The 14,281-nt window shown below is 40.7% G+C and overlaps 1 protein-coding gene across 1 annotated transcript in view; it reads left to right on the top strand.

Annotated features, from left to right (window-relative positions):
• The window catches only part of SCN8A (sodium voltage-gated channel alpha subunit 8), a 184,693-nt gene that overhangs the window by 109,097 nt on the left and 61,315 nt on the right, over positions 1–14,281 (top strand). Inside the window, 4 exon segments of the mRNA XM_036866860.1 lie at positions 740–881; positions 2,445–2,651; positions 3,511–3,804; positions 13,795–14,157. Of these exon segments, the coding sequence (XP_036722755.1) occupies positions 740–881; positions 2,445–2,651; positions 3,511–3,804; positions 13,795–14,157 (1,006 nt within the window).

Below are 14,281 nucleotides of genomic sequence, written 5' to 3' on the forward strand. Positions count from 1 at the left end.
GGTTATGTAAGGATCCAATTAGATAACATACGTGAAAGTGCTTTGTAAACAGAGGACTATATAAATGTAGGGTGTAGTGTCATTATTTAGAGTATATTGGTAAATACAGGAATTGGTGTTTTAAGATGACATGACGACTAGAAGTTCATTTAATTTCTGTATTGAAGTAGCTACTAGAAATTACACTGAAATAAATATCAGGCGAGTCTTAAAGCAGAAGAACTGTTATAATCAAGGTCACTGAAATCCCCATTATGACATGGTTGTCACAATGGGTGTTAAGAGAATCGAGATGATTAAGAGGAACTTCTAGCCATTTGTCATTTCGGATAGCAGCTAAGTTAAATTTGGTTGAATTGCACATTGTTATGAATCTAGGACAGTGATTCTCAAATTTTGGCATGCATAAGAATCATCTGACACGCCCCTTAAAAATACAGATTCATGGATCCCATATCCAGAGCTTTTATTCCTAGGTCTTGGGTAGGACATAGGAATCAACATTTTTCAGGTGATTCTAATCCTAGACTGTCCCCATGACATCATTTTTTGAAAAATTGACCTTGCTACTTTGTTTCTTTCCTCTTTTTCTTTTTTTTAATTCCTGTTTGTTGTCCTGTAATAAATAACCATCTTTATAGATGGTTATTTATTATCTCCAAGGTCATAGAGATGCCTTACAGCTGATGACTGGGTAGGATTACATTGAAAAGCCCTTTGTTTCCCTTTCTTTCCTCAGGCAATGCCCAGAGGGATACCAGTGTATGAAAGCAGGAAGGAACCCCAACTATGGTTACACAAGCTTTGACACTTTTAGCTGGGCCTTCTTGGCATTGTTTCGCCTTATGACCCAGGACTACTGGGAAAACTTGTATCAATTAGTAAGTAATACCTCTTTTTCGAGTGCTACCTCTCTTTCTTTGGTGATAGAATTTACTTGAGGATATGTGGGGTTGGGGACATTCTGTGTGAGAGACCTTTGGTGAAGACGTTATATAGGATCTTAGGATGGTATTTCTCAGAGTCAGCTGGTTTACAAAAGTAAGTGAATTCTCCCAGCTCTTGGCCCGGTTTCTTTAATGCTCATCATGTATAGCTGTAGAGGTTCACAGACTTGAGAGCCTCTTGCCTGGCCTGGGAATCTGCCTTCTCTACCTACTTCCTATCATTTCACCAGACCATCTTCAGTATTTCTCCTTTTGGACTTTTGGGCTTAGGGCATCTTTTTAAGAAATATTAAACACATTGTGCAAGGCCCTATACTAGACATTATAAAGATGAGATTTTATCCACAGGGATCTTGGAGCCTAAATATGTCAATGTTTTGAAATTTGTAACACATTTGTATTTGTTCAAGAATGTTGTGACAGATATTTTTAAAAAGGTCACTACTATTCTGTTGGGCTGCTTTGGTGACTCTGGGCAAGTCATTTAATTTTGCTGGTTGTGGTGGAGAAGTTAGTCTAGGTGACTGCTGAGGGTCTTCCAGTTTAGAGATTCTCTGATGATCCACTGTTTTCCATTTGACTCTGGCATTTGGTAATGCAAGTTAGTTTGAGGATAAGAAATGTGTTCCCCTCAGGCATGAAGGAAGCTCTTTAAGGGAAGTTTTTTATTCGTATCTCCTAGAATTCTTCGTTTCTGTTGTACAGCCTAGTATTCCCTCAGGATTGAATCTTTCCCATGAAATATTTGTGACTTATGCTAAGTTTCAATTTGTGGTTGAGAAGAACAAAAATGAAAACTAAGTAATAGTGGGTCCCGTGTACATAACCTAAAACACAATTGTTCTTTGATGTCTATTTGCTTGCTCAAGGAGTACTCAGTATTCCTTGAGTATTCCCCAAGGGATACTCTTGGGATCCTCCTTCCTGTTTTCTTTTCCTTCCACTATCCTTTATGTCATATCCCTCTTTAAAAACTCATCCTATTACAAAAGGCTAAGGAAGGATGTCCCTCAAGATAGGGACTTCCTATGACTTGGACCTGATCCCAGAGATGGAATTTGTCTGTTAATGCTCTTTGAGGACCAGTAGATAAATGAGCTGAGGTCTTGTATTCATTTCTTCAGACTTGTTTTAGAACCAGCTGACAAAGTCAAATGTAATTCTTAGCCCAGAGTGATTTTTCCTTTAAAAAAAAATTAAGCATTTTTCTACGAAAGCAGTATACTAAGAGTATTTGGAAGTGGAAGAGGACTTTTTTGTCATAATGAATGGGACGTACTACCAACATTTGCTGTGAGTTGAGGGTAGGGGAGGCCATTTGGCCGTTGGGGATGCTAAGTGTTCTGCAGTGTGAAGAAGTACCACGCGGTGAAGTACTGTCCTGTTCAAAATGCAGTAGTGCCCCTGCAGAGGAACACCAGCCCATGAGTTGTTTTCAGCCTGATTCATTTGATGCAAGTGACTCAGAAAGTGGTCTTTGTCTCTTTGTCTTTACAGACCTTAAGAGCAGCTGGGAAGACGTACATGATCTTCTTCGTCTTGGTCATCTTTGTGGGTTCTTTCTATCTGGTGAACTTGATCTTGGCTGTGGTGGCCATGGCTTATGAAGAACAGAACCAGGCAACACTGGAGGAAGCAGAGCAGAAAGAGGCTGAATTCAAAGCAATGTTGGAGCAACTTAAGAAGCAACAGGAAGAGGCACAGGTTGGTGACCAATTCTTTGCTGTGGTCCTTCCTGCCAGATCACGGTGACTAAGGCCCCACCTGATTGCCATTCCAATTGATCTTTTTAGCCATCAGTCACTGTCAAATAGAAGTCATTGATCTGATTAAAATAACCCAAGTAACAACTGCAGATGGTCAGTCCAATTATTCCATTTGTCTTAATGGCCAAATTGTTTGTGAATATGATCTTTTGTTGAATTTCTCAACTGTTCAGTGTACAACTGCTGTGCTGGCTGGGGAGAAAAAAAAGTGGCCAGAGCAATTTATATAATGCTTCATATAAGCATAGCCTTTTTGTTGAGAAAAACATTAGGATCTCCTTCAGAGATTCTCCGTGGTCATACCAAGTCTTGAAAAGAAGATACAGGTAAAATATTAAAGTAAAATTTGAAAAACAAACTTGTGATTCCACCAACACCCTAACACTTTACTTTTTAATCTTTATCCAAATATACATGTATTTTTACATTGTTGGGCCCATAATGTATAGTATAGTTTCTTAGCATTGATTTTCAGAGTTGTCCAAAAAAAGGATCATTTGGTACCAAGGTGGCAGCCACATTCTTGTCTGAGATACTCAAGAGAATAAATCCCAGAGTTCTCACCATGCCGTTCTGCTCTGATTATGCAAGGCTGTGTGCCACGGTACAAATTCAGCTAGGAAAAAGAGATACCAGGCCCCAGCCACAGTCTCCTCTGACGGGCTGGCTTTCCTTCCTCCTTTTTTCCCTTTTTCCCCTATCTATGGGAAAGGAAGTGATCTGTACTAATTGCTTGGCTTTGGGTGGCTCCAGTTAATTGCTTCCGATCTGCTCTGCTGCTGTGGCTCCTTTCGTAGGCGGCGGCGATGGCCACTTCAGCAGGAACTGTCTCAGAAGATGCCATAGAGGAAGAAGGTGAAGAAGGGGCAGGCTCTCCCCGGAGCTCATCTGAAATCTCTAAGCTCAGTTCCAAGAGTGCCAAAGAGAGACGTAACAGGAGAAAGAAGAGGAAACAAAAGGAGCTCTCTGAAGGGGAAGAGAAAGGGGATCCCGAAAAGGTGTTCAAGTCAGAGTCAGAAGATGGTATGAGGAGGAAGGGCTTTCGGCTACCAGACAACAGAATTGGGAGGAAATTTTCCATCATGAATCAGGTAAACTCTTTGCGCTGGGTCAAATAAGCCTAAGAAATTTTGGTTTTCCTAATCTCACTTGATTCTCATATTCCCCTTTGGGTTTACGTTTTCCAGACCCATCTCTGCATTCTCAGGCCTACCTCTCCATACCTACACGTTGTTTTCCTTTTGGAGGAAGTGTTACTCGCATATTAGGCTGCCCTGTGCTCTAATCCTGCCCTCCCTTCTCTGCTCTAAAGCTAGCCCTAGGACAACCTGGTCACCTTTGGCAAACTTCCTACAGCAGTAAAGTCTGTGTCACAGCCAGCAAGCCTTATGTTCTAAAACATCATGAAGAACTTTTCTCCGCTTAGCATCTGAACTTCAGAATTTAGATCAAATACCTCTTTTTAAGAGTTTCATATAATTTTAGGTTAAAAAAAAAAAGTCATGAAACTCTTTAGGTCACCTTATTTGAGTGTGGCAAGTTCTAGTAATTAATTATTCTAGATATATAGTGTCATGCTGATAAATTAGCCTATGATATATTAAAAGCCTCCAGTTTTACCCAACTTTGATAAATCAAGAAACTAAGAGAAAGAGAAGGGAGAGGACTTATGGATAATTATTGAGCATTGTATTACTATAAATTTCATCACATAATAGGTATTTTTGGATTTCAGAGAACACCACCAAAATCCAATTCTTAAGCCATTTAATTCCCCCCCTTTTTTTTTTTTAATTTATTTTTGGCTGCATTGGGTCTTCGTTGCTGCATGCAGGCTTTCTCTCGTTTTGGTGAGGGAGGCTACTCTTTGTTGCGGTGCATGGGCTTCTCATTGCGGTGGCTTCTCTTGTTGCGGAGCACGGGCTCTAGGCATGCAGGCTTCAGTAGTTGTGGCACACGGGCTCTAGAGTGCAGGCTCAGTAGTTGTGGCGCACGGGCTTAGTTGCTCTGTGGCATGTGGGATCTTCCCGGACCAGGGCTCAAACCCGTGTCCCCTGCATTCGCAGGCGGATTCTTAACCACTGCGCCACCAGGGAAGCCCTAATTCCCCATTTTAAAGAAAGTTTTGTAAGGTATAGAATAGATTATAGTTCCTGGTTATGGCAGTGTATTCAGTGTCTTTTCTTGTTTCCCAGAGATGATTGATTGTGCCTCTCCCTTACATCTCTCACCTCCCAGTTCAGTCTTTTGCTAGTCCAGTTCGTTTTATCACAGAATCTCTCATGTCCATCCCCTTCTTTTTATTCCTATTAATCCTATTTTAGTTCAGACTTTGTGTTGCTTTGTTCTACTGCAGTTATCCATTGCAGCTTCATTCACTCTTGTCTCTCTCTTCTTTATGTTTTATATATCGTCAGCAGATCACTTCCTAAAACATATCTCTCATTATTCATCACCAAGCATTTATGGAGTGCCTACTGTGTGTCAAGGATTGTGCTAGGTCCTAGAGATTAAAAGGTGGTTAGAACACCATCCCTGTCCTAGGGAGCTTACAGTGTAATGGGGCAACCAGATACATTAAAAAAATTATTTGTATAATAGCATTGATGATATTATTCCATAATTGAGATACGCTGGGGTGTTTTGGAGGGCACAGATCTATCCCAACCTGGAGGTTCAGCAAAGATTTCTGGGGAAGATCAATGAAGGATAAACAGGAGTTAGTCAAGTAATGTACATGTGTGTTGGTGAGGGAGCAGTAAGACGGAAGAAAGGACATTCCAGGTTTGGAAGAAAAGTATGTTTCAGTTTGGACATCCCAAGTTTGAATTGTTTGTTGGGAAACCAAGTAGACACATGGATAGTCAAATGATAGCTCAGGGAAGAGGTCCTGAGCTGAGAGGTGGGGATTGAAACCATGAGACTGGATGAGATGACTCGGAGAGGTTGTGTCAGGTGGAAGAACAGTGGGCCACTGATGTTCACGGGCATCGGAGGTGGAGCTCATGGAGGAAAACAAGTGAACGGTCATTAGAGGTGCTAAGAGAACCGACAGTGCAGTGAGGGCTGGAGAGCACAAGGGTGGGAGAAGGCAGTGGAGTGATCAGTGGATTGAAACTTCACAGAGATGCTTGATGAGATCAGAACTGGAAATGTCCGTTGGATTCGGCAATAGAAGTCACTGAGAACTTGAAAGTTACATTTCAGTCCAGGGTAAGGGTGGATGCCATATTGAGTGGGAAGTAGAGACTTCTCATTCAAACTTCTTTAAAGAATGTAGATGAAAGTAAGCATTTTTATAATCTGTTGGGGAGGAAACCCAGAAGAAGAAGGGTTGGAAGTAAAAATGGAGTAGAATAGAAAAGAAAATAGAACACAGTCTTGGGAGATGTGAAAATAGGTGTAGCCTCTAACAGGAAAGGGGGTACCTTGTCCCCCCCAAAGACGCCAGCACAATAGAGGTGTGTGTGTGTGGATAAGTTTGTAGATGGGGAGTAGGAAGTGGAGAAAGATGACACCTGTCAGTCTCTAGTTTTCGATAATGTAGGAAATTAAAAATCTTATCGAAGGGATTGAGAGCTTGAGTCGGGAGGTTGAAGAAAACAGTGACAGTTTAGAGTAGTTATTAGGAAGAATGGGAGAGGGAACTCCCCTTTGGGGTGGAATTCATAGCACTCCCCCTCCCCGATGCAGACTCCCTTTTCAGTCTCCAGTCCCTGTGCCCCTTCAAGCACCCTATACTTACACCAGAGTGAACTACTAGATGCTTCTCATACACGATGCTTCTTTTCTACCCTCTGGTTTGCTCCAGAAACAGCCTCTCTAAGATGCCCTGTTTTTTCCATTTCTGAATTGTCCACATTGTATTTATTCTTCATATCCTTTTCTCAAGAAACCTTCCCTGACCCTCCTCTATCCCACCCCCAATTGGAAATTATCATTTCATCTTTCCATTATGTTTATACGTACCTCTTTGCATGTTGCTTTTTACTGTATGTGGTTTTATATTTACTAATGTTCATATCCTCTCTTCTCTCAGATAAAATCCTAAAGTCAAGGCCTGCTTCTATGCCTATTCAGATATTTGTTGGAAAAATGAATGAAGAACTTTTATAAATCTGATTTAACCCCTTCTGGGACTTCTTTATGGCCTTTACGGAACCATCTCTGTCTCACCTTCACCTCACCTTTCTCCTAGTTCAGTCTCTTTTGGGGGAAAACTGTGATTGTAGCTTTGTTGTAATCCAACCCTTGTCTTGAGAGCCATCCTGAGCTAGTTAATAAATACCTTAGTACCATTAGCACTTTGCTATTGAATGGGCTCTGATTAATCCATAGGCTTCAGCACAGAGTTGCACTGATTGCTCCCTAGCTCAAAAATAAAGCTGGGCTTCTGAGATGTCCTGCTTTGCATGAAAATGTTCACTTCCTCTAATTTCCCCATCTGAAAAAAACTGTGGATTCCTAGAGTCCGTGGCTGACTGCCAAGACTTGCTTAGAAGCCCCACACAGTAGTAATACTCTTTGTCCCAGGACTCTCCCGCAGTTTCTCTGATTTTATCTGGAGGAATGGTTGCAGAAACTGAGGCCTAGAGAGATTTACTAATTTATTTAAGGCTATATAGCTAGTAGGTGTTGCAGGCAAGATTTGAACCGGGGGCTTCTGACTCTTAAGCCTCGTACTGCAGTCTCTAGCCACGCCCTCCTCACTCACCTCCACACATACCTGGTCGTCTGTTCTGTTGGCTTAACGGCGACTGGCTTCAGTTTTCCCACCGCACAGTTCAAGTGAATGTCGGTTTCCTGTATTTCATATCTGCTGAGATCCTCTCGAGACATCTGCCCAACCTGTCTCCTGCCTGTTTCTCTGTAAAATTACTGCTGTGTTTTTAGGGTTTAGGTGAAAACAGGTATTAGGTTGAGTTCATTTTTGCAAAGTATTTTAATTATTCTGTTGCAGCAGTTCTCAAACTTTTTGGTCTTTATATCTTTAAGAATTATTGAGGACCCCAAAGAGCTTTTTTTAAATGTGCTTTCAATTTATTGTGTTAGAAATTATAATTAAGAAATTTTAAAATGTTTGTTTACTGATTTATTTAAAATAATAATGATAAACCCATTATATGTTTAACACAGATCATACATATTTTTGAAAAAATAAACTGTTTTCCAGATCAAAAAAAAAAATTAGTGTAAAAAGTGGTACTGTTTACATCTTTCCAAATCTCTTTAATCTGTGGTTGATAGAAGACAGCTGGAATATACCTGTATTCAGTCTGTTGCGATGTACGTTTTTTTGGTTGAAGTATTTAAAGAAAATCTCGTTTCATACAGATGTAGTTGGAAAAGGGAGGAATATTTTAAGAGCCTCTTTAGATAATTGTGAATATTCTTCTTCGATGCTTTTCCAAAACTGGATAATGGTAGATTTTTAAATGGTTAGTTGCAATGTGGAAGCTGAAACTGTATCAGTAACTTGGTACTCTGTTACATTAAAATCCTTTGCTGTATTTTGCACTATAGGTCTTTAACTCATGAATGACTTGTAGCGTCTTACATTGACCATTTGGGAAATACTGGTTCACTGAGTTATGCAGATCTTCGAAGTACTGACACACAATATTAAAAAATCACATATATTATTATCTCTATCAAGCTCATATGAAAAGTCTTTAAATTCTGTGAAACTGTCAGGCTCACAGAGTCTACTGTATGCCTGTGAGAAAACGAGAGTGATAAAGGCAGACATCATCTTAGTATTATTATGAAGTAGTTTTAATCTTGTGACACCCCCCCCAATAAAAGGGTCACAAGGACCCCCAGGAGTTCCCAGACCACATTTTAAGAACCAACTGCTGTGTTGGAAAGAAAAAGTGAAGAAAAGGTGAAATATGGCATGGAAGTAGGACATTTAAATCATCAATTTATTACATTCTAAACGTCCCAGTCATTGTTAAGCCTTATCCCAGTAAACAGCCGACATGGATGCCCTGAAATTCCCAATTAATTTTTCTGTGTAATGTGAGGGCTACTCCCCCAAACCAAGAACGCCCCAGAGCTATTCTCCCAAGCAAACACCTAGATCTAAGGTAGTATTTTTAGTTAGCTGTGATGTGACTGCCTGAGAAGGACCAGAAGCTCCTGGTTTGTTGACAGGAAAGATTTTGAAAACAGGACCTATCTCATAAACTAGCCTGGATCCCAGGATTTAATAGAGCCACGGGTCCTGAGTCATAACTAAAACCCTCCAGTCCAGGAAAATTGAGACTGGGGGGCCGGGGGCTACCCTCAGGATATGTCTCCTTAGGGAATTGGCTAGATCAGGCTTAGATACAAGGGGTACCAGGAGAAATGGGACAAGTTCATCTTTTCCCCTTCCACATTTATTGCAGTCAACTCTTTTGCCAAGAATGGAGCAAAGAATTAAAGAATAATAGATAAACTGTTTCCTTTTAGTGTGTATCGTCTCAGGATCCTGATTCCTAAGTGTTCCTGGGTCACTGAATTGGTCATTATCTTTCTATCACTTCCTCTCACTTTCCTATCAGTTAAGAATAGTCAGGTGTTATATACTATATGAGATCTAATATAGTATATAATATTTCCTCATGTAGTACATAGTATTTCCTACTAGGCTGCAGGTTTCGAGAGGGCAGGGACCATGTTATATATCTTGTTCACCACTGTATCCACATCACTTAGCACACAACAGGTATTTAATGATCATTTGTCAAATAAAAATCAAACCTCTTTCCTAATATGTAGACCTAATATAGTAGGTAGGGTCAGCACCCAACATCGGCCTTGTGAAAATCACAGATTCAGTCCAGGGAAGCTTGCTGTGAGAAGGGAGGCAGTTTTTTATTTTCTGTATTTTATGGTGCTTTGACATGTTAGGAGCCTTGCTGGCTGGGAGTAGCTGCCCCTCTTGGTGCTAGTTTAATTCCTAGAGAGAGCGAACAACTTGCCAGGAAGTGTGCCTTTTGTATGCAGATTAACCAGTCCAAGACCCTTATCCCCAACCTCCTGTTATCTAATTCACACACCCAGCCAATATTTCCCATGCCCTAAATCACTCCAGAGCCAGGACCATTCCTATAGCCCAGAACCTGTTTGAAATTATTCAAACTATCCAATTTTAAACTTGTTCAAATGTGCCTGCTCTGCCTCACCCATCCCTTCCACAGCAAAGGCTCTGGGCCAGGCTTTTCCCCTCGCTCCTCCTGCCTCCTGACTGACCCTCGTACCCACCCCCACAGCCCCGTGAGGCCCTGTGTGGCCTAGCATGACATGATGCAGCATGCCATGCCCCCTTATTTTGGGAACTGTAAGTAATAAACTCTTCTTTCAAAGGCAGTTATCTCTGTGTCTGTCACCTTACCATACCTGATTAAAACAAAATCATAGGTGAGACTCCCCTGGTGGTCCAGTGGGTGAGACTCCACGCTCCCAATGCAGGGGCCCTGGGTTCGATCCCTGATCGGGGAACCAGATCCCGCATGCATGCCGCGACTAAGTCCACATGCCTCAACTAAGAAGCTTGCATGCCACAACTATGAGCCCCCATGCTGCAACTAAAAAAGATCCCGCATGCTGCAACTAAGACCCGGCACAGCCTAAATAAATAAATATTAAAAAAAAAAAAAAAAAAGGGAAAGAAACCAAAACTCATAGGTACGTTCTAACACTTAACAAATCTTCTGGCCAGCCACATTGTTTAGAGAAGTGCTTCTCAAACTATCTGTAGCGAAGGACCAGTTTTTGTCTTTCCCATTTCTTCATGAATGATACTCTTGTAAAATATAATTGCAATAAACTTCTAGAAAAATTATCACATTCTTGGAGGTTGTAAAAATGCCTACTTGCTATTAAAATTTCTAAATGCTTCTCTCAGGTTTTTACTGTCTCGTTGCAAACCAGTAGCGGATCATATACTAGCATTGATCTGTGAATGGTTCAGGGGAATGAATCAGTGAGGGTGCCCAAACATATATGTGAAATGAGGAATAGCAAGCAATAAGCTGGAGGAGACACTGACCCCTCTACCAGCTCAACAGCATGGAGAAGGAACATGGCCATGTAGGTGCCCTTTTAATACACAGTGACACCCTCCACTCATAAATGAGACCCAATGAACATTCTAGAATCTAACCTCTGCAGCTCCTCCTCTCTGGTGCAGGGATGAGGCAGAAGAGCAAAACAAGTCAGAGTGATCAGGAAAGGGGTCAGAGATGTTGCATACCTGAATCCTATTTTTTAGAGGCCTACATACAGCCTATAGTATGTATTTAACAATAACATTTATATAAAATGATCTGTGGTAAGTGGTTTTCTTGATGCAGTTTCCAGTAATCAAATTCATTTATTATCTCAGAGATTTGTGAGTTGCTTCAAGCCAAGGCAAGAAGAGACTACATAACAAGGGAAATACAGGTTAGAGAGTGAAGTATGATAAAACTAGAAATATCCAAAGAAAATGTACCCATCTGGGCATGGGGGCTTTGTACATTATAGGAAGAGAATGGAACTGGGATCATTTTGAGTCTAGAACTAGAAGTGGAATTCTAGGTAACAAAAAGATATGGGCAGAAATATTAAAGAGGAGCCCTACAGCCATTCCAGGGTTATCATCAAAAGTATTATTTTAAAATGTTTATTTAGCACTTTTAATATGTATACTATATTGGCAGAGTCCTAGCCCACAAAGAACTTTCACAATGGAATCATTTTACCAGAAGGGTAAGGCCTAAACTCTAAGGCAAAAGTCTTATATAGCTAAAAGTTACTTTGAAATTCCTTCAAAGTCATAATTGGGCAAACTAAGTATCTCAGGGTAGCAAGGAGGATTGTCTGAGGTCAGTTGTCTGTCAGGTTTTGTTCTCTTAGAGCAGAGGTCCTCAAACTGGGATTGCATCCCCTGAGGGCACTTGAAGACTTTCTAAGCACAGTTTTAAGGAACCTGATTTCCAGATCTTGAAGTTACATTTTCCTATGCCTAGGGTGAGGCCTGTGGTCCAAAGTCACACCAGTTCTTTTCCACTTTTCTTTTCACAGTCAGCCTTCTCCCACTTTACAAAAGGAAGGCATACCTCTCTCTCATCCCAAATCCTAAGTAGTATATTGCCCTAAGATATAAAAATCTTTGGAGGTGCGAAGCAAGGGGACAGTTGAAAATATTAGGGTCTAAAAAGTTTTCTTTAATCTAGGAAACAAATCCATTGTTAGGCTTTCTGAATTTACCTATCTCTTACATACTTCTAATAAGAGTGAAATATAGAGTTATAATCAGGGGCATTGGGATGTTTGAAGTTCAGGAGCAAGATGGATGTCACTGGGATACATATTAATACATTTATTAAAAATCAAAAATGAAGTCATACTTTTTCCAATGAAAATAAGTCTGATTTGGCCAATTGCTTTGACATTGGGGACTGACTTTGCTAATTAGATCATATGGTGGGCATTTTTGTAAATTAAATGAGCTAAATCTGTGGCTTTAAGGTTTTGATGAAAATATCTTTAAAGCATGTGGTAACATCATTTTATTAAAAAATTAATGTTGGCAGTGATGTGTAGAAATTGACAATATTTTGGTTGTTCCAGCCTTTTCTGTTGGGTTAAATAAGGTTCCTTTAAAGTAAAAGAATAACCCCTGTAAGAGGTACCGATATAATTATTAGTTAATAATAAATAAAGCCTTTTTGATATCCTCAGAAATCAGGAAATGGAATACTTCTATCAACTGGGTACAAATCCTTTGGCAAGTTGGGTGGTTTTCAGTTCTTTGCTTTCAGCACAATTAAAAGAGGACTTGATTTAATTGTCAGCTGATAGATCATTAAGATAAATTTTGCTGATAGCTTACTATGCAATTTTGGCATATAACTTAGAAGGAGTTCAAAGAATTGAGGGACATTACTGTTTATAACAATATTCTTCTGTTCCAAGATACCATTTACATGAATAAGGTTTCTCAGCACTTAAAATCTAAATAATATTAGAAGGGGGAGAGGGGTTGCTGTTGAACATGTCTGATTCTAATAATAAATAATACTAGCTACAAATATTTAAACACCAAAACACCAATTGGAAAAAAAAAATTCATCTCATTGAGATATATTTTAATAAAATTTTATTTTTAAGCTTAGTAATTACTTATAAAATATAGAATATATTTGTGATCAGTTGTATTAATGAGAATTGTAATAAAAACACAATCCAGGAGAATTTTTAAAATTTCTTGGAGACTCATGGTCACAGGAAAATTTTTTTTAAATTTTAAGTACAGTTTATTTATAATTTTTTGTTGCAGAAAAGTATTGAAAGGTGATCAATAAAACGCATTAAAGCATAAAGATATACATTCGCATAAAATTCTCTAGGGAAGGTGGAATGGAAGTATGAGCTGAACGAGAAAAAGATGAAAAATTTCTAAGTGATAAATACAAGTTTGACTTTAAAATGTCAATGCTGGGAATTATATAATTTACAAATACTTAAACTTCTCATGAAAAAAACGTTGACTTTAAAATGGAGGAGGCGGGGACAGATACCATTTTCAACTGAACTAAAAAACCACTGTTGGCATAGTTCTTAGCCTCTAGGGCATGTGGTACCCATTGAGAGAGTGGCAAGTGATTGGGCACTTTTAAATTCTCCCCTTTTGCCAAGTGTGGCATAGAATCTAACTTGGTAGATTAAAGGCACACTCCACGTGAGCTCATAGTAATGAGAAATAGACACTGAATGTATTTCCTGGTGGATTCAATACACAGAGCATGAGATAAAAGCATCCTTTCAATACGTGGGTGAACAGTGACTAGAACTTGTGAATGGTTAACAGGTCAAAGACAGGTGTATCACAAGGTTATGGGGCAAGGAGAGGTGAGTAATGATGGGTGTTGAAAAGCAGTAGAAATTCAACATCCAGAAGTGCTTTCTGGAAACACCTGTGTTCTGATTAACAGGAATGCAAGGATGGGGCCAGGCTGGGGAAGCTGACAGCCTTTGTTCAGCCTCTACGGGGTCCCCTTCCTGTCTCATGCCTCCCTCTCTGTCTTTCTGTCTTCCTGCCCCTACAGTCACTGCTCAGCATTCCGGGCTCCCCATTCCTGTCCCGCCACAACAGCAAAAGCAGCATCTTCAGCTTCAGGGGGCCCGGGCGGTTCCGGGACCCGGGCTCCGAGAACGAGTTTGCGGACGACGAGCACAGCACGGTGGAGGAGAGCGAGGGCCGCCGGGACTCGCTCTTCATCCCCATCCGAGCCCGCGAGCGCCGCAGCAGCTACAGCGGCTACAGCGGCTACAGCCAGGGCAGCCGCTCCTCGCGCATCTTCCCCAGCCTGCGGCGCAGCGTCAAGCGCAACAGCACGGTGGACTGCAACGGTGTGGTGTCCCTCATCGGCGGCCCCGGCTCCCACATCAGCGGGCGTCTCCTGCCAGAGGTGAAAATAGATAAGGCAGCTACTGATGACAGTGTAAGGAAGTAAAAAAGTAGACCGAGGCTAGGCATGGCATTCTCTCCCACTCCCTTCCTCTCTTCTCTCCCTGCTCTGTCCATTTCCACCC

Source organism: Balaenoptera musculus, chromosome 10, assembly GCF_009873245.2.
Source record: "Balaenoptera musculus isolate JJ_BM4_2016_0621 chromosome 10, mBalMus1.pri.v3, whole genome shotgun sequence".
NCBI classification, from domain to species: domain Eukaryota; kingdom Metazoa; phylum Chordata; class Mammalia; order Artiodactyla; family Balaenopteridae; genus Balaenoptera; species Balaenoptera musculus.